Source organism: Semicossyphus pulcher, unplaced genomic scaffold, assembly GCF_022749685.1.
Source record: "Semicossyphus pulcher isolate SPU_LCO1_2020_fin unplaced genomic scaffold, fSemPul1.0.p SCAF_16, whole genome shotgun sequence".
Classification (NCBI taxonomy): Eukaryota; Metazoa; Chordata; class Actinopteri; order Labriformes; family Labridae; genus Semicossyphus; species Semicossyphus pulcher.
The window spans coordinates 3,686,017-3,707,090 of NW_027211670.1; the positions used below are offsets into that span (position 1 = coordinate 3,686,017).

At 41.3% G+C, this 21,074-nt stretch overlaps 1 protein-coding gene across 7 annotated transcripts in view; it reads left to right on the forward strand.

Annotated features, from left to right (window-relative positions):
* cacna1g (calcium channel, voltage-dependent, T type, alpha 1G subunit) overlaps nucleotides 1–21,074 on the forward strand; it is a 146,113-nt gene that overhangs the window by 34,316 nt on the left and 90,723 nt on the right. For all 7 annotated transcript variants that reach the window (XM_069664473.1, XM_069664477.1, XM_069664478.1 and 4 more), the window contains exons 4-8: nucleotides 15,321–15,480; nucleotides 17,687–17,981; nucleotides 18,519–18,611; nucleotides 18,742–19,642; nucleotides 20,384–20,784. In XM_069664473.1, the coding sequence (XP_069520574.1) occupies nucleotides 15,321–15,480; nucleotides 17,687–17,981; nucleotides 18,519–18,611; nucleotides 18,742–19,642; nucleotides 20,384–20,784 (1,850 nt within the window). The remainder of the gene's footprint in view (nucleotides 1–15,320; nucleotides 15,481–17,686; nucleotides 17,982–18,518; nucleotides 18,612–18,741; nucleotides 19,643–20,383; nucleotides 20,785–21,074) is intronic.

Here is a 21,074-nt window from a genome sequence, read left to right on the forward strand (position 1 = left end):
CTGCATTCCTTCATTTTAAACACAAAACTTAATTGTGCTATTTGCTTATCAATTGCTCAGAGGAGACTGCAGACAAACTGAAGAACGAACAGAATGTGCGTATGTGTTTACGTACTGTACGTATGCAGGTGTTAACCTGGTGTAAGTCTGTGAATAGGACATCAAACCCCTTCCTAGCTCTCCTATCCCTCTGCTGATGGCACGTCCAAACCTCTTCTGTAATCTCACCCTCTTGTCAATCAAAGCCATGGTAGGGGTCCACCCTTGCTCATTAGGCCACATGTACACACACTCAGGGGCACACAGTCATGCACAGTACGCTCATTAAGCATCCAACCATTCCTCATCCGAATCACAGCACTAATAGCAGCATTAATGTGTGGATGATTTGGTCTGGTTCTCGCCCTGCAGGGGAAATGTCATAGGGTAGAGTGCTGGTGGTGGTGGTGTTAGAGCATGGGGTTCTCCAAGCATTTGGTGTGGCTGATATATGTCCTCTGCCTTCCCTTCATCCCGGCACCAGACTAATCAGGTCTTGCAGAGAAGCTTAAAGCAGTCATCATGATTCTTGGGTTTACTGTGGGGCTCATGCTATTTTGAGGCACGTCACTGAATTTGAATATATGGTTGCTCTTGTTTTCGGATGCTGTGAATTATTTTCCTACATGTGAAACAGGATTTATGCCACTCGCTAAGGTTTTGTTTCTTCTTTAATTGTTAAGCTATTACAGGTTGGAAAGATATATGGAAAACAGAAAAAAGCTACAGTTTGAGCTAACAGTGCATGGTACAGTGCCATTATAAAAGAGGCACAGACAAGGGATGACATACTGAACTGATTGTCCAAGATAAAGTGTGACAAGATCCACAGCTCCACAGTTGTACCAGTGCAGCAGCATTGAGTCATGCAGCACTCACATAGAATGTTATGAATCACTCTGTGCTTGTTGTACCTGTGGAGTTCATCTGTGTTCATGAAGGATAGATTCTTAGTCTCAGTGAGTATCAACTGAAGATTGCAGCAACCCGTAACTCTGAAGAACTGTACAAAGGGAAATGTGAACATTGTTTAGAACACTTTTAAAAATCCTGTAAGGACTAATGTAACAAAATTAAAGCATAATAACATGCTTATGTTAGCATGCCATCTTGTTAATTAAGATTCATGTAATTGACTATCACAAATCTTTTATGAGTTTAGCAAATATTCTGTCCTCGGCAAGTGGGAGTTTTACCTGTGCGGGGAAAAAAATGTCTGCGGTCTTTGGCAAACTTCATTTGGAACTGCCCATCTGATTAAGGTCACAGTTTCCCAAAGTTGTCAAGATGCTACCTCTAATGTAAGTTGTTGCAGTGGTTCAGACAGTTGTCTCCTACTCCAAACTTTTCAAGTGGACCCGTTCATGTCATGTCAGAGGTGAACCAGGGAAACTGCTTATAATATCTTATCAAATCATTGCAGGGGGAGCAAAGCTGAATGAAGTGACAAATGAAATAGATCAATTAGGAAAGAGAAAAAAGAAAAAAGGTCACTGAGGCAAAAACCTTAATGCTGATGCTGAAGCTGCATAATGTTTTACACAAAGACAGTTGTCATGCAAAAATAATGATTACAGTATATACAGTGTAGATAGGGCTAAAGAGTTATCTTTAGAATTGACATAGACCAATTTTACACGTGACATCAAGATGCGTCCTGTGTCGTCTGATCACAAGAACAGGTGTAAACACACCGAGACACTAGAGATCTGATCACTCACATGCTTCTGGTTTACGGATTTTCTGAGTTGATATTGCAATGAGCATTGAATCTATAAAATGTACTGCAGCCATTGTTTCAATTAATACATGTTTTGTAGCCCAGGCCATTAGAAATAAGACAAATTAATGGACATGAAGGACATGACATGAGTGATACTTTATGTTTTAGTTAGGAGGAGATATTTAATACTATTATGCATTCTGAAAAACAGCTGTATTTCAAGTATAAGAGTGATCCCGTATACCAAAATTAAAACCAGACATGAGGTATGTTTTAACTCCAGGTGGAAAAAGAATCAGGTCTGGTGTATAGCTTGACATGCAGACATTGCTGCACACCTCAGCTGCTGTAGTTTCAATAGCTCATATCAGTTTGCACTCACAGCTCAACAGGGTTTACTCAATCTGTCAGTGCAAGGCAGTTTAAACTTTCCATCTTCTGACTTTTAGTGGAACATATTGTTGATATTTGTCCACTGCTGAAGCTGGATCAGCAGATGTATGAATATCTCCCGACCATGATACAGCTCTTCATGATACAAGACAGGCAGACAGGGAGGAAAATAAATCATGCGCAGCATCTGGCCTGATATATACGCCACGGAAGAACGCATCGACATGTAAACAACTCCAACATATTTCGAATGATGTAATCCAGCAGATCACACTTCGGGATACTTTCCTTACTTATTATCAAAGTCGAAATGGCAAAAAACGGGTTTATTAAAAAACGGCGTCTGCATAAGGCTGCTGTGCAATAAACTTGCTGTTGCTGAAAAGCGCGACAGACTGACGCAGGGGCGATAAAGGGGCAATTCACTTTTTAAATAAGATTTGTCTGGTAACTTCTTTTATGCTCCTTGAGTTGTGTCTGCTGAATTATAAAGTGTTTTTGTTTTTTTCTCCCAAATAAATGCCAGAAAGCTTCCATGATGATCATAACCATTCATTTGTAACTTTAGTAAAACTTAACTTACTCAGAAAGATTTTATTAAACCAGCAACTTTAAGAAAACAACTTCAGTATCATTTCAATTTAAAAATTATTAACTTATATATTTGACATAGACTTCCAGTTCAACAGTTATTTGTAAGGATTTGTAATAAAGACAAAGACTGTTCGTTTACATCGGTTGAAATTATTTTTTTTCCTTGGGGTAGGGAGATATCGGCCGATTAAACGGCTTTCCTGCTGCAAACTATCGTTATTATATCGGCCTTCAAAAATCCACTATCAGTCGACCTCTAGTATGAAGTCCATCTGCCTCTCTATCAAGAGCCCAACCATTGACACTTTCTCATTCGTTTTCTGTCTGTTACATCTTTCAAAAGTGTGTATTGAAACAAAGTTTATCCTAACACACACACACACACACACACACACACACACACACACACACACACACACACAGATTCTTAGAATTGTATTAATAGACACATTGTTCCTAGTCTGGTGTCCACATCTTGGGCTCTGGCATTGATTGACATGTGAACAGGGCTGACATGTCAGTGAAAGTGGCAGATACATTTTGGAGACTTCTCCCACGGACTGCCAACAAAACTGAAATCCCAGAAGGAGTCTGATTACTTGATTGGCTTTTACCCTTACATCCAATCCCGGCCTGGAGGGATCTTGTAACAGGATCTCTGTGTGGGTCTTAATATTTAAAGGGAGCAGCTGTTACAGGGGCAGATCCTCCATTTTGGAGGGAAATCATGTTTTAGTGGACACATTGTGCATGGCATGAGAACAAAGATGGTGAGGTTGTGGTATAATTTTGCACAGGTATAATTTGATAGATAGATACTTTATTAATCCTTTACAGGAAATTACACTGTCACAGCAGCTTCAGTCACAGTCAAGACACCACATCTAACACAACATAGACACACAATTAGGCACATAAAAACTACACATACAAATACCAGAAATCTGTTCCTTAACAAAACAAAAAAATTACAAATGACACGGTAAAAGATTCATAATAAATGTCATAAAAATATATATTGTACACAATTGGCTTGAAAAAAATGTGTCTTTATGTCTAGTACATGAAAATGGCTGTACTAAATTTGCTTAATTATTGAGAAACTCAAACTACTTCTTTCTCCCTGTTTAAAGCAGCAGAATTAAATATGGGTTTCAGTTTCAGGCCTGAGGGCTCTGAAACCTAGAATACTGACTTTAGAAGGCAGAAATGTAATTTTTCTATCTTCTGTTTGTGGGAGTAAAGGTGCCATTGTAACTGAGAAGGAACATCATTTAATTTTCATCCTCAGGCTAAAGTGCCACATTTATCACTGTACTTTCTTTTCAAGTCAAACATATTTTTAGAATCGAAACGCATCTGTTTCTGTAGCCTTGCCACCCAGCTTCAGTCTCTATTTTACAATCATTATTTTCCTGCTGGCTGGGGTTAATGTATTTTCCCACCCTGATTACCTGAATGCCAAGGCCAACTGGAATACCAGAGCTTTGTCATTTGAGAAAATGACCTGTGTTGATGTCATCTGGGTATTGCCTGCTTAAGCTTAGAGACACTACATTTATGTGCTTCAAAATTTGAAGTTACCATAGAGGGCAGAGAGCCTTATAGTTATTGTATGGTATAATGAAACGATATGTTTACATTGTAATAATTGTCAGAATATCAGCTGCTATGTTTGGCCAATCTTTAATAAATCTCTCTTTTGTGAGTAGCAAAAATCTGTGAGCCCTACCTGCATCCTTATAACGTCACCGACTGACTGAAGAGCAAAATGTAAGATTTCTACTCTGCCAGGATCTGACCTGTTGCCGAGGGAAAGCAGAACTTCCCATGAGTCCTCTGGTTTAAATGATGGAAATGTATCTTAAAAGAAGGGAACAATTAATTATTAAAGTAATAATCTCAATAAGATTTTCATGTAAATAAATGTCTGTTAAGTAACTATCTATCGTCTAACACAATGGTGACTGAGCCTATGGCCCACTGATGAAAGCCTTTGCATTTGCAGTATATAGTATTATTACAGACTGGGTGTCTGTGGTGACATTCGCAGAAAAAGTCACAAGCGCCCAGTTAGTGACGCGTTTTCACCCAGCAGTGGTTGGTCTGCCAGAGAGGGTAGGCGGAGCTAATGGGATGAATTTCCAGTTGCAAGTAAACGGCAATCTACTATGGCTGAGTACTCAACTTTACTACACATCTTAGGTCCTTGAATCATACTTATATGTTTACATTTGATAAAACTTTATACCTTTATTCCATTAGATCTCAGTAGAAAACATTACCCCTTACTGACTTTACTACATTTGTCTGACAACTTTAGATTGATTATTTTACATCGTTATTTTAGTATCGTGCATACTGTCAGCTGTAAGCTGCATTGTCCAGGCTAGCACTGTTACTATGGAAGCAAATCTGTCTCTCCAGAAATATTAATGCCTTCGAATTTCAAGCACTGAACTTTCTTGCACTGAAATTATGTGTCTGAATTTGTTGCCTCTGAATTCAAAAACTAATTTTCACTTTTATTCTTCAATAATTCAACAATAATTTTTCAAAAATTCAAGCTAAGGCGATCTCCGCTTGTTTTTATGATGCCAGAGCATTGACGTGCACATATGACAAACAAGTCTCCAGAGGTAACTGTCACAGTTAAGTTGAACCTTTTCCTGTATAACAATCACAAACATGAAAGAAAGTAATTCTTGCAGGACTGAAAACCCCTTAGACACACACAAACACATTTAGATTTGTCCTAATCTTAACGACACTGAGTAACACCAGAATAACCTTTGTGGGGTTCTTTATAGTTTGGCCTCATCATGTCCTCGAAGCCTTATCAAATGGTGCACACATATTTTCCTCACAGCCTTGCTTGTGAACAGATCTGCAGTGCTTGCATGCTGGTTCTGTTATAAGCTGAAGTAATACAGTGTGTGTTTTATCCTCTTTTTCATGCTTTGTTAGACCTGGTGTTTGAGCCGTGCCTGGTTCATACACACTGTCTTGTACTTCCGCCCAGATAAGCCCTAAAGGCAATAACAACACAACAACACCATCGACCTCCCAGCTCCCTGCATGCTTCCGCTCCCTCCTTCTCTGATAGCACATTGTTTGCATAGCCTCATTACTGTAATTAATGAGCGGCAAGAACGTCCTAGCTTGTACTCTACAAAAGGCAAGTTTTCCCCTTCTGCTGATGTATTGTTATGTGAGGGCAAGAGGGAGAGCCCAGAGGACTCAGGGGAATGGTTTGATCTGGGGGCTCTTTGCTTGAGAGTAGAGCAGATGAAATAAAAGACTGATAAGGTTAGAAGGAGTTCAGTAGAGGAAGTGGTTTGCCAGAAGCAGAGAAGGTCACAGAGTAATCCTTGCTCCTTGCTGTCAATCTTGAAATAAAGGGTTGTGTTAGTCAAATCTCACTATGACAAAGAACACCCCCGGCAGCTCTTGGCATGCAAGTAATCTTTTGTTGCTTTGAAAAATACAAAATTTTGTTTTACTTGTATTTTCTGTCCAAATTTATTTTCTGCTACAGTTTCTTGGGGCTAAAATTCAGTTCTTTGATCCCCTGATGTGCTGTGTGCTACAGTATTCCCAGATACCCTGCAGACAGGTAGGCAAGCATCTCCCCCACAAAGCTGTGATATGTCAAAGAGATTTGAGTCAAAGCTTTGTAAGGGCTGCTTTTGAATGTGTAGACGCATAAAAGTGGGATCATGCTGTCAAGAGAACGATTTAGTCCAAGGGGGATGTCGTGGACACAAAAAGCATTTTCAGAAAAGCTTAAATTTCGGTCTTGGGGCTTCACTAATCAAAACATGCACACAAGTTCTAAATACGCTGAGAAAAGGGAAAATATGTATTTATCAAACATGGAGCTACATTACAGCAACACCATTTGAGCTGTGGAGGAAAGTAGCAGCGATCAGAGTGAAAGAGGAACACAGACAGTAAGGTTAAGATACTGCAGTAACAAGCACCCATGCATTCATGCATTGCTGCAGATGTTTTTGTATTTTAAATCCTGTTTTAGAATGTATCCACTTTTTTTTCAGTAACGTCGTGGACATTGTTATTCAGTGTGAAATACACATAAATGCACTGTCAAGGTCCACCTGAGGACAATTAAAGAGTTGGATTGATATGATCCTACACAGTTGCAACCACTGACTGTAGATACAAAGTAGATGTAGTAGATGTTTCCCACTGGTCAAAAAACCTGCAAACACCCGCTAACAACTGGCTTTTTTGCTTAGTGGGAAAGGTCACAATACGCATTCAGTCAAATGACTCTGCAGTAGACCCGGGTAATCATCCGATCGGCAATGATGGGAACACAAAACCCGGGTCGACACGCTAATCTCCGCCATGTTTCTGGTGCGATGCATTGACGCGACTCCTTGTCATCTCAGCTACAAATTCTGTCAGTCTAAGCAGCGCGAACATCGTTCCAAATGTGTCTGCCCTGAGTTTGTTAAATAGACTGAATGAGTAATAGATACAATAAAAAACTAAACACGGTAACATCTTCACTGGCCTCCGTGCTGCTTACCAAAGAGTATAATGTAAGTTCTTTGTACGTAGTAGTGTTTACTAACCCTGTTTCCGGCGCGTATTCGATGCCAGGCGGTAATGCAGCAGAAAAGAGACAGAAATGAGTATAGAATAATAGAATAGAATAAGCCATTGATATTGGATCCGTGCACAGACGGGTGCACATGTATTTTAGGTGGTAATGCATGGTTTGCTTTGGGCATGGCTGTTGGATTGACAAGTAGCTGTCACAGTGCTGTAAGGCATACAACCTTGTGTCCAAATAGGGTCACTTCTGGATCCAAATAAACATCAGAAATGCCAAACCGAAGACTTCAGAACAGACTTCCACAAACAAATGGGTGACATCTCCAAAGCTACATCCACTATTTATATGCAGTCTTTGGTCGCACCCAACTACTTTTTTTCTGAGGTGAGAATCCTAACTCGCCGCAATACTAAAATAAAATCAGTGAAAGCAAGGTGTTTAATTTGACACTTAGGATCCAGGAATAAATTAGGATTACAGTGTTTGGTGAGTTAGAATTTGATTCCAAGTGTAGAGATGAGCTTACGCACAGTTTAAGCACAAATGTGGGTACGCATGGTTGATGGGTGACCGATCTCAAGAGATGGAGCTTTAAACAAATTGGCATACTCAAATATGAGTAAACTCACTGAGGCAAATAAAACGACAGGTACTTCAGAGTTCAGATGTGTTTTAGTTTTCCTGCATGTAGACTCTCTACGGGTCACATGGCTCACATACTTAGAGACACATTTCAATTCCAGGGATGTCTAGTCATCTGCGTCTGGAGTCGATGACACGGAGCTAGTTACCATTCACCCAGAGCAAATAAGAGACGCAGGTGTACACTGGCGCTCGACTCAGAAAGCCCATTAGTTCACAGTACAGAGATTACAAAGCTGGCTAGGCCTGAGCTGGACCTGGACAGGAGAGCAGAGGAAGCAGACCTAATCTGCCTGCTAACAGATGGCTCCCCGATCACACACAGCCACCCGCCTGCCAACCATGTTGGAATGGAGTGGCCGCCCACAGAAGGGGTTGGGGAGGGCAGGCAGGCAGAGGAGGAGATGATTGTTAGTGAATATGAAATGTCGATCACTTGGAATGAACCCGATATTCAGGTTGGGAGAGGTTCAGATGATTGATTCTCTCTATGATATTCCTGTTTGATGTCCTGTCAGTTCCCTGCATTTCTGATTGAATAGTTTTCCTCGTGTATGGCTGTCTCCAGTTGTATTGTTTGATTACCATCAAATTACCAGTCAATGTTGAAAAACAAGTTTTAGCCACCAGAAATATTCTTTGTACACTCTCTGTACAGTGTTGAGGACACTTTATGTCTCTATCTGATATGTGTGTTGGTAATAGACATATAAGAAGTGGATGTAGCCCCCTTGACTTCAGCCATTGGTTGTTGGAGGGACATTATGAAGCCTATAGTTTAGCATTATTAGCATCAGTAAATGCTAAGTGATCACAGTCTTTTAACAAAAAATATACATTCTATTATTTCAGTCATGACTATTGACACTTATATATTTTTACAACAAAGATTGAGAAGATATTTAAATTCAAATCCTGCTATGATAAATAAAAGATGTGACAGAGGATGTGGGTGTTTCTCCGTGGTTGCAGCTGTGTAAATAGCAGCACGGGGCAGTTTAAGCACTACTGTAAACTGTCATTGTTCCGATGTATCTCCGCTGTGGATCGCAGCGTATGAAACCCGTCCGTGTGCCTCTGCCTGCAGCGGACACTAATCCCAGCTGCCTTCTCACTCAGGCGCAGCTAAGCAGCATCCTAACAGCTCAGCACATTGCACTATGAAGGCAATCACTTGAAGGGGCTGCTGCTTAATGTGTGCTTTGTGTAGTATGTGTGTGTGTGTGTGTACTGTGTTTTCCTGTAGTCAGGCAAGGGATGCGTGTGTGCACTGTTCATTAACAGAGAGAAAGAGTGTCTGTTGTAAACAGCGAGTCCGGTCTGTCAGAGCACATTAGCCTCCACACCTCTGACTGCAGCTGAATGCATCAGAATACTCTTTCTTTATGATTTCAGGGTAATTATGTTAAACTACCAAGGAGTAAGTGGCAACAATTCGCCACAGGCAATGACTCACATTCTTACGTCGGTCCCTGAACTGGATCATTTCTCTGGAATCAACACTGTAGTAGGACTCAGCATTTAATGACTTTTTTACTGTGTAATTTCGAAGCGTCAGACAGATACTTTCTGTATGTCCGTGCATGACTCTTACTGGTAACTAATATTGCATCCAGAAAATAATGTTACTATTGCTGTTAATCAAATTGAGATATCTTAAAAACTGTGTTTCCAAAAGTTATATCATTGAAGAGTCGCTGTGTGTTTTCACTGCTCTCACTTTCTCCCCAGCCGGATTTCGTATTCAGGTCTTTCCCTTTGAGAGAATGATGTTGTGGAAGCCACAATCCAAACACCAAGTTATGCCATAGATGCTCCTCACTGTCACTCATTCTGTCTTTCAGTAGTACCTTTGCTTTACTCCCTCCTTCATCTCTTGGCTTTCTCCTCACTTGTTCTCCATATCTTTGCAAGTCTGCAAAATCCTCGGTGTTTTCCTTCCATCTGTCAGCACCAAGAGTCTCTGTCTCAGTGTGTACCCGCATGAAAAAGAAAATGTTTTCAGAATCCATCTACAAACATGAAACGTTTCTCATGCAGTTTGGTGCACCAGTCCCAGATGGCTCGATGTAGATAAAGAGAGATTTAACGCAGATTGAATTTTATGTTTTAAACATGCCTTGTAAATACATCAGTATATCAACACCACCAGAATCACTACAGTATATACATTATACACACATACTCAGAAACAAGAATTCAAACACACAATTTCAAGACAAAAACACAAAGGACACCATGTGAATACAAGTTCAAACGTCATGGCCACCGTGCATTTTTCAGTTCATCTAGAGGTCTGCCTCAATTGTCCCTCCTCCCAATCCCCCCCCTCAAGAGCTCCGCCAGCGCTCCAGCAGGGGCAGTCCCTGCCTCTCCAATTACCCAGAAAACCCTTGATCAGTAAAATGATCGTCATTATTGACACCTGAATTACAAGGTTGCTGTTGAGGGGTAGGCTGCAGAGAGATAGAGGGAAAGGAATGCTAATAGGACAGAGACAGAGCAGAGCATAGCAGCAACAGAAATATAGATAGATAGATAGATAGATAGATAGAGAGATAGATAGATAGAACGAGAGATAGAGAGATACAAGAAACTCAGTGCATGAACACAAGAGCAAAATCTGAGCTTCAATAGCCAGATTTAGCAGAGGGGGTATGTGGGCGGCAGGAAGTGTGTGTGTTGTCAGAAACTTGAGGGAACACTGTCCAGAGCTGACAGAATCATGGATGTTCTGTATAAAAGGCGAAAAAAAGCAAGTATTTTGCTGTGGCATTATTTCAGAGCAAACTGTAGGTGTACTGCTGACACACTCACCGGCTACTAACAAATCTTTGTACTTCCGTTTGACACAGGAATCTGGTGTCTAATCCAAATGTATTTTTAACCTTTATTCATCTAAGGAAGGATGTTGCTAAGCACATTTTCTGTTTCCTACAACAGCCTGATTAATATTTATACAGTTACACAAATTCACACCCACAACTGACACAGTGCAATAACAGGACTCTCGTTCCTCTTGGAGCATCTTTGGTTTTCAGCTCTGCGCATATGCACTTTATTACATCAGTACTGATATTGATTATTGCTTTAATTCTACTTTCCTGCTATGTTTTACACTAATAAACTGAATGCATATGTGCTTTTTTCATGGTTTATCATGGCATGGTATTTCAGTGTGAGATTGTGACTTTTTGATTAGTTTCAGATTTACTAAAATACTGCTGCTCTTGGATCTGCTCTGCCTGTGCTCTAACTGCGTGCTTGCACTACGATACACTGTTGTTTGCACAGGTTTCCCGAGCTCCAGCTTCAAGCGTTCTCCTGTCACTCTGCCTCTGTGTGCTCTTTAAATATCTGCTTTCAGATTTCTGCTCTTGTATTTCTGTGCAACAGCCCCTAGAGTGTCCCTTATGGGTGGTAACTCTCTCACTGAGTTCTTCATGTCTTCCCTCCCTCCAGCTTTATGTACTTCTCCGGCAGTCTGTGAAAACAACAATGTATATCAGAACAAGTTACAGATTTAGCACTAGCAGGGTCAATCCAAGTTCAAGCAGCTATTTGAGTGTGAGGGCAGGGTTTTGAGGAAAAGCATGATAACACCTGAAAGTTATATCAATAAGTCATGATTTCAAACTGTAAGACCATGCTCATTAATAAACATAAGGGGAAAAAATACCATGTTTCTTTAGTTCAGTTGACACTTATGAGTTCCCACCAGCAAAAAACCTATGACACACCACTGATGATCATGATATGCTTGTCACGGTTATGATTTAAACAAAAAAGGTGAGGACCCAGATGCAGACTGAAATAATGGATTTAATAAACAAAAGGCAAAAAATGAAAAAACAAAATCTAACTCCAACAAAAGACAAAAAGGAAAATCAAAAAGGCAGAGCAAAAAACTTACAACAAAACCAGGAACAGGTAATCCGAGAGACATGAGGGGTTAGGGGAAGCACGAAGAATATCCATCATGGACATAGACAAAACTTCAGAGAAGGACGACACAGGATGGACGACATAGACTCACGTACGATGGATCACATGAACAGGCCCCAAGACAGGGGAGCACAAAGACTAAATAAACTTAGGAGGTGAGGCTAATCAGACACAGGTGAGACAATCAAGGGGCAGGTGAAAACAATCAGGGCAGGGCACAGAATCAAACAAGCGGGAAACACAAAGGCAGGAAGTGGACCAACACGAGAGACAAGGTGACAAAGTAAAACAGGAAATGATCTAACCAAAGAGACACAAGTGAAATACTTAACTAAACAAGACTAAACACTGACAAGAACACAGAATAAACTAAATACAAAACTAAACGATGAAAACTCGTGACAAGGGACAAAGTGACAAGGTAAAACAAGAAATAATAACTGAACACCGAAATACAAGACAAAAACATAACTAAACTAGAATGACTCATGACAATGCTACCTTTGTGTGTCACTGGATGGTTTTGTCACGGCTGTCTCACCAGCAGCTCCCACTGACTAATGACATACTGGTTCTGTGCCACTCTTGTTTAGTGTTTTATGTTTGTTATATGCAACTTTCAATATTGGTATTACCCTACCAAGCGGCAACCTCCGATGTTGAAAAATGAAGCCAATGCGAAAGTGCAAAAAACTGCAGTTCCTTGATGGGCCACTTGAGGCTCCAGAAAACAAGAAATAACATTACAGCAGGTGGGAAAATGCCCATTTTTACAGCAGAAATAAACATGTTTACAGCCTGGTACAAAAAACGGTTTTGTTATAAATAGCTAATTTTATTGTTCAAGATAACTGTACGGGGGGTGAATTTTTTGTTTTAATTATATTAAGCCTTAAATCATAGGGGCCGGATGATTGGCAGGTGGATCCTGCTGGCTGTCTGCTAGACGTCAACACAGACACAGACACTGATCTTAACTTCACCTGTTTGTGTTGTTGGAGACTTTTGAGGATTTTTTCATTCAAAGTTTGGACAAATAATCTCTCTGTGGGATTTATGGAACTTTATGGCTGTGCAAGAAGTCTGAGCTCCAGCTTTTCGGTGAGTTATTTGCTAGTGTTATTGTATTGAAATATTTTTAAGTAGCTGGTATACTGTGCTCGCTTTAGCTGCTTGTGAGCCTGTGCAGTGTTTATTAAACATTTATTTAATCGTCGGCCAGTAAATAGGAGTCAGGACTTTTTGGTTTTCCCCCGGAGAGATTACAGCGGACCGTAGTGATGAAGAGACCGGTTCTTTTACGTTTCCCGTTACGTGTCGGCTCGCCGCTCTCTCACCGGGCGAGCGAGCAGCGAGTCCGCTACTTCTTTAGTCTGATAACTAAACACCTGCAGTCAGTCACCAACAGAATCTCTTCCTGGCAAAGTCAAACTAGCTCATTCAGTATTTACAGTCCATGGCTAATAACCGCTAGCTACGCTGAGGAGCATATAGCCTAGCTTCATAGCCGTAGCTGGCTGATTCATGCGGCCCGCCCATAGTCCTCAACCATAGGCTGTAGCTCGCTCGCGCTCCGCCTCTTTGCCTGCCTCTGGATTAGCCTGGCTCTGGCATTTCCAATATGGTGACCCCCAGCGGTGGCGCATTTCGGGCTTCAAAACACTTCTTTAGAAAGCAATGGGCGACATCACTGAGACTACGTCCATTATTTATACAGTCTATGTACCCTACACATGCTGTCCATGGTAAATATAGCATATGAATGTGATAACTGATTGACAGTTGGGCACTAAACGTAGCAGCCTCTGCCATCAGTGTATGAATATGAAAAAATGTATGTGTGTGTGAATGGGTGAATGTGACATGTAGTGTAAAAGCAGCTTTGAGTGGTCGCAAAAACTAGAAAAGCGCTATATAAGTACAGTCCATTTACCATTCAGGAGAACGCTCTCTGAAAACATTTCAGAAAGTTGCAGTGAGAATGTTCAAATCACATTTCATATAAATCACGTTCTGATAGTTCAGGCCATACTAACATCCTGATTGTTGCAGTAAGCTTGTTCCACCTTTGTTTTTGTGTAACATTGAACAAATGTTTTATAAAAGGTGTTCTGACATCCCAGGCCTCGATAACATCCTGAAAATATCTTCAGAATGTTGCAGTTAAAACGTTTTGTCTTAGTTTAAGTTTTAACGTTACAAGAACATTATTTGAAATGATAAACATCTTTAAAACGTTCTTTGAATATTAGATTAAAACGTGTTCTTACAACTGTAATTAGAACTTGTAATGTAAGCCAATGTTATGGGAATGTTCTGCTGGGGTAGCGCATGACCAATGATGAAGGGTCTAACTTGATAACATGTGTGCCGAAATGGAAATCACGAAGTTCCGTGACTGACGCGCGCTGCTCAGGTGGGCAGTCTCAGTAGACGTCCCATCTCAACTCATATTCAGTCCTTGTAAAGTTACTAGTTGGACTGTAAACAATGCAGCTTCTGCTGGCTACACTGGAATGCCCATAAAGTTGTCCATCACTCCCAGGACTGTATCGTCCTCATATTCTAGCTGAGATTAGGCATACCATGCAGTCACCACAGCAGCACCACATATCATTATGAATGAAAGGAGGCACTTGTCAGGGGAACATAACTGGTATTATGTTTTTATGATGTCATCATAAGCAAGTAGGGGTGCTATGTGGCCATGCAAAATTAATGACATACTGTACTGTGCGACATGCACCTATGCAATAAACTAGAGACAAGACGACAACATAGTGGCAAACCACTAAAAATAGACACATGCCAAAAGAGCATTGGCCAATGTCAATTTCCAATCTGTAATTGGTAGCATTCTGTATTTTAATTTCATTAAACCCTTCCCAGTGGTAAACAGCCTCATGACAAATTAATCAATCGCTTCTGTTTGTCAGGAGCCAGACCCCATATCGTTTGCAAGAAAGCCACAGCACTGCTCTTCATCTGCCTGTAATTACAGTAATACCCCTGTTTTGACAGTCCTTCATTGGGCTGTTTAAGAGGCCTAATTCAATAGACTGTGATGGTAAAAGGTATTTGTCAACCATATGTTATATTTTTATTAAATCATAAAAAGTGTAATGCCATAAATAAAGACTGTGAGTTGTGCACTTGTCCCTTTGAGTATGTTATAATAAGCCAGTGCTTCAGTGTGAATGGCTGTAGAGAGAGAGAGGTACTTGGAAAGATCTTTTCAGTCAAATACCCAGTACTCTAATCAGCATCACATATTGCAGTGCCAGTTGGATTAAAAGAGTTTGGATTTTCAGTTGTAATAATAATGTATTCCTTTTTAACACAGGTGCTTGAATTGGTGTGCTGCCAGATGTTTAACCCTGTCTCTTTCTTCTCTTTCAGGTATGCGTATCCTGGTGACCCTGCTGCTAGACACCCTCCCCATGCTGGGTAACGTGCTGCTGCTCTGCTTCTTTGTCTTCTTCATATTTGGTATCGTTGGCGTCCAGCTGTGGGCAGGCCTGCTAAGAAACCGCTGCTTTGTGGAAGACAACTTCTCCTTGTGAGTTCAATGTTTATACCAAGTGAATATTTTATCTGTCTTTGTGCCAGTGGAGGTTTTTTTTTTGTGGCAAGGTGGCAGGATTTATTTATTTATTTCCTTGTAAAGCTGAGATACAACTTAGATAATATTGAATATCAGGTCCACCAAAGGCCAAGGTATAACTATGGACTAGTCCTTGAACCCCCCACACTAAACTAGGTCATGCACCAAAGCCAGTGAGGTAAGCGATTATAGTCTCATCATAATGATGAATGGGAGTGTGACAAGCCCTGGAATAATGAGGAAGACTCCATGTGGCCCATCACATATAGAACATGGGCTCCATGACTTATTCATGGTCCCTGGGTCATCCTGGCTTCATTACTTGTATAGGATTTATGACATCTCACAGCTGTAATTTAGGTTCATGCATAAAAGCTCTTTTGAGCGAGCATATATTTTTTGTCATCATCATCAATTTTTGAACCTTCTTTTATTTGGAAGGAGCGTATTTCTGCATCAGATGAGTGGCATTATAGTCTGGCTCTAGGTGCAAAGTCATAAACACTCTGTTTAACATGGGCTTCAATTTCTCTTGAAATCACTGATTCAACAGCAACAACTGTTAACTGGAGTGACAGTGACTGTTTATTAGACTGATTGAGAATATGTGAGAGTAGCCGGTAGGAACCACATCCCATGCGTCATGTAGGTGTGATTAATCAAATGTGTTTCATTCCAATAAATGTTGTTGCAGATCATCCCAAAGTGTGAAGCAGCTTTTAAGAATGTAAATTGTAAAATGAATAAATAAGCGAGTGTAAGGTGGTCCTGAATTAGAAAAGAACTGGTCTGGTTGCTCAAAATACTTGAGGCAAATATGCAATTAATGAAGCCTGCCAGCAGAATGTGTGTTGACAGACAAGCAAGATACCACACTATCTCCAGACACACATTAGTTATTGCAGTTAATCCAGACAGAGGTGCATCATGGAACAGATATGCTGAGTGGTGGTGTAGCAGGCAGAAAAATGTGTTTGCTCATTGCACACAATCCATTTAGGGGTCCCTGTGTTTGAGCTCAGATTTGTCAACAAAATAACAGCTGGATTCACTGATTCGTTCTTCCTATCTGTTTGAAGAAGTGTTAATCAGTGAAATCAGCTGCTACGATTTTTCATGGAATTCAAAATTCAACAATTCCACCCAGTGTGTGTGTGTGTGTGTGTGTGTGTGTGTGTGTGTGTGTGTGTGTGTGTGTGTGTGTGTGTGTGTGTGTGTGTGTGTGCGTGATTTAAAGGCAGATTAATCTTAAAACAAAGAGTTATTTTGACTGACTTAACATCTGCAAGAAAAATATAGTTATAGCTGAGATAGTTTTAGATAATTTTATAAACACATAATTTTCTTATGCATTTTTCTTCTGAAATTACCTAGGTGAAAAAAAGTTTTTTAGCTTTTACTGCTTTCCTACCTTTTAGTTTCCTCATCTTATTAATGAAAAGTGGAGTTCTTAATTAATGTACAAACACATTGCTAATACAATGAGTAATTTAGCCATTACAGCCTCACTTACTCTAGCTTATGGTGGATATTATTGTGTAATTTGCTGAGTCAGTTATCTCTCTTCCCTTGCATAACTTATAGTTATCACCACTTAGTAAAATGGGTCTGGTTGGATGAGCCTTTCTATGACAGGCCAATGTTCATGTTCAATCAGACCCATGGGTCCCATGACAGGCAACAACATTCACTTAGCTTGACCTAACTTACCCTTGTGTCACCTCTTAACTCTACTCTCACCCATGCAGAAAGGTTAATACTAAGCATTTGCACGAAAACATTGGCTACACTAAAACTGGCTTGAATGGCAACTTTATCCAAATACATTGTTTCCCAAGTTTTTCCATCACTGTGTAAATGGTTCTACAAGATTTACCAATAGGACAATTTGTATCCAGAAGGATGATAAGACTTGTTAGAAACATGTTCCTGAAAAATACATTCCATAATGTCACATTTTACCCTTTCATGGAGAGAAAAAAAATATTTAGTAACCATCACAAAAATAACACAGCACAAATCAAAGAAATCATGTTTTTTGCATTTTGTTTTTGTTTTGAATTGTGTTAACTTCACATCTCTGAATAATTGTGTCTGCTCTAAAGACCAGTGCTAATTAGCTTACTAACCCCTGCATTATCCTGTCTTTGTCTCCCCATAGCCCTCTCTCCGTTCAGTTGGAGAAATACTATCACACTGAAAACGATGACGAGAACCCCTTCATCTGCTCTCAGCCCAGAGAGAACGGCATGAGGGACTGTGGCTCAGTGCCCAAGCTGTACGAGGAAGGAGGCCTGCAGTGCAACCTTGACATGTACTCTTACAACAGCACTGACAACACCACCTGTGTCAACTGGAACCAGTATTACACCAACTGCTCTGCTGGTTTCGTCAACCCCTTCAAGGATGCCATCAACTTTGATAACATCTGCTACGCCTGGATTGCTATCTTCCAGGTAAGACTGCTACTCATATCTGAGAGTATGGATGAACAACTGGTCACAATAAGCGTTCAGTTTCTAAGACACAAGATTTTGCAAGGGAACCAATACAGCATGGTTTGGCTGAGGTAAAAGCTGGTAATACAGGATGGAGAAGTGTGAAGAAGGAAACCTTATTACCCAGGAGGCTGGTATATCAGAGAAATAGGACTTACGGGTTTAGCAAGTCACCACCACTACACCACCAGACTGCAGCCTCATTTTTTCAAACCATTTAAATTGCTATCTCCTTATCACCTGAAGAGTTTTCAATCTTTGCGTCTAGCTGAGTGGGGTGATTTGAATGAGGACAAAAGTCAGAATGGAAAGACACCCAAAAGTCTGGCCGCTGGTAATGAACACTTAAGAAATGATAGGGATGAGCCTTCTTCTGAATAGGTATCTGGGACACTCTGGATAGTGAAATATGGTTTCTTTTCATTTACATTTTAATTCTGCGTTAATTCTAAAGTTGTCTAATAAGTGTTTTTTTCTTCCTGTGATCATCTGAAGGTGATCACTCTAGAGGGCTGGGTGGACATCATGTACTTTGTGATGGATGCTCACTCCTTCTACAACTTCATCTACTTCATTCTACTCATCATTGTAAGTACCCACTAATGTGTGCATATGTGTCTGCTGATGAATGGACTAGTGGGTCATTTGGAGGACAGTTGTATGAGCATCCAATGACACAGTTTGAATAACAAAGTAATATATCCTTGCTTATCCCTAGATTGGCTCATTCTTCATGATCAACCTGTGCCTGGTTGTCATCGCTACCCAGTTCTCAGAGACCAAACAGAGGGAGAGTCAGCTAATGAAGGAGCAGCGGGTGCGCTTCATGTCCAATGCCAGCACTCTGGCCTCCCTCTCTGAGCCGGGCTCCTGTTATGACGAACTGCTCAAGTACATAGTTCACATGATTCGCAAGGGGGCCAAACAAGTGGCCCATATCTGCAGGTTCTTAGCTCGCCGTGCTGGGCTCAACATCGCTGCCACACCCCCGCCAACAGAACCCCAACGAAGCCAGAGAAGGAGGAGGAAGTCCTCTAGGCAGGGATCTGTGACGGCTCATCACATGGTGCACCACCATCACCACCACCATCACCATCACTATCATCTGAGGAATGGCAGCGTGAGGAGTCGAGGCAGCATCAGGTGTCTGGAGGGGAGGGATGTGGAGGCTGGTGCTCATAACAACAATGGAGGAGCTCTTGTAGCAACCACCAGCACTGGGCATCTTGCTTTAGCCCTGCCGCCCTCTGTGACTGCAGCCACCTCTGATCAAAACCTAGCCACTTTGTCTGCTGGAGCTGCTGATTCATCTTTGGCTCGCAGTGCACTTCATATGGAAACCCTACGTTGTTCCCCCTCTCCCACAAACCTGGGGACAACCCTGGGCCCCTTCTCCTTAGCCCCTGCTCCGATGTCCAGGGCCATGAAGAGAAATTCTGTACCCTTTGCGGCCCCAGGGCCTAAGAATTACCCCACTCTGCAGGCTCGAGCCTTGGCAGAGTCCAGACGAGGGAGTGTTGCAGGCAGCACTCTGACTAACTTCAGCTTCAACCTGAATATCCCACCCATGCCCCTGGAGAGACGCCCTTCAAGCTTAGTGGACACGCACACTCCCACAGGTACACAAAGAGATGTGGTCACAGATATTTTGCACTGAAAATCATGATCATCAATACAACTGGGAACTTGGAAAGTGTCACATCCATTTGTTACATTTGTTTGAGTTAGCTGTGGTGGATAGACTTTTCTCTGCTGAACATTCACATAAAGTATAAAACTTAAAGGATAGTGTTAATCCATTAACAATTCCATGAGTGTCTCATTTAGGCACAATCAGTGTTTAATTTCAATTGCAGTGTTGCAGCAAATCAAGTGACAGGGCACTGGAAGTGTTCTTTTTTGTGAAATCACATACTAAGTGGAGTAGGGTATCGATTTGTGGTGATTAAGCCTCAAACTGCAACACAGTCCAGAGTGCTTTTTTTGCGAGACACAGGACAGTGCTAATTAAAGTAAATTAATGTTAATCTCTTATGTCCAAGTTCACTGCCAGTCTTATCTGCCCCAAGTTTTACAAAGCAGTAGGCTCAACAAAAGTCAGGCAAGGTCTGTTCAGGTTGTAGAGACAGTTGAGATTCTGGCAGCTTGCCACACAGGCCACAGCACAGCCCGTAGAGACAAGTTATTACTCATACAGCACACACTGCCCATCACCAGAAAACACTCTCCTCTGACACACAAGCAAGTGTCCAAAAAGGTTTGCAACAGATCTCTTTCATTTGATTTTATGATTTAAGATTTACTGCAGTTTCCTTCTTTTTGTCTTAACTTCTAAACTGACCTTTCTCACTCGCCTGCAGCCCAGCTCTCCTGCCAGCTGTCAGCTCGTGACCTCAGCACCACCAGCAGTGCCATGGACACAGCCGCTTTGACATTGGACCCTGAGAGCTGCCCTTACTGTGCCAAAGCCCTAGCCAATGAATCAGAGGGTGGCACAGAGGGCAATGAGACCCCCGGAGACTCAGACAGTGAGGGCCTGTATGAGTTCACCCAGGACCTCCATCACAGGGACAGGAGAGACAGCCGGCAGCCCAAAAAGAAGCACCGAGGGCTGGGTAAAACTGCTGCAAAGGTTGTTCGCTTCTGGAGGCTGGTTTGTGACACATTCAGGAAGATCGTGGACAGCAAGTACTTTGGACGAGGGATTATGATTGCCATTCTGATCAACACTCTGAGCATGGGGATCGAGTACCATGAGCAGGTGAGTGTACATGTTTGTATTTCTGTAATTTTCATTAAGCCAAGTGTGAGAGTGTGAAGTTGAATCAGCTGTTGGATGATGCTAAGTTGAGGTAGTAGCAATCCTAAGTGCCTGTACAAAATTTGAAACTAACATGAATTGCAGGTTCATGGGCAGGCATATGAGAACTAATCAAATATTATAGGAAGGTATCAGTTTAACTTGGACCCTCTCTGCACGTGCATGTCATTCTGTGTAATTATGTAAGCTACACAGATCCCACAGGGGCAACTGGAATTCATGATGTCTCT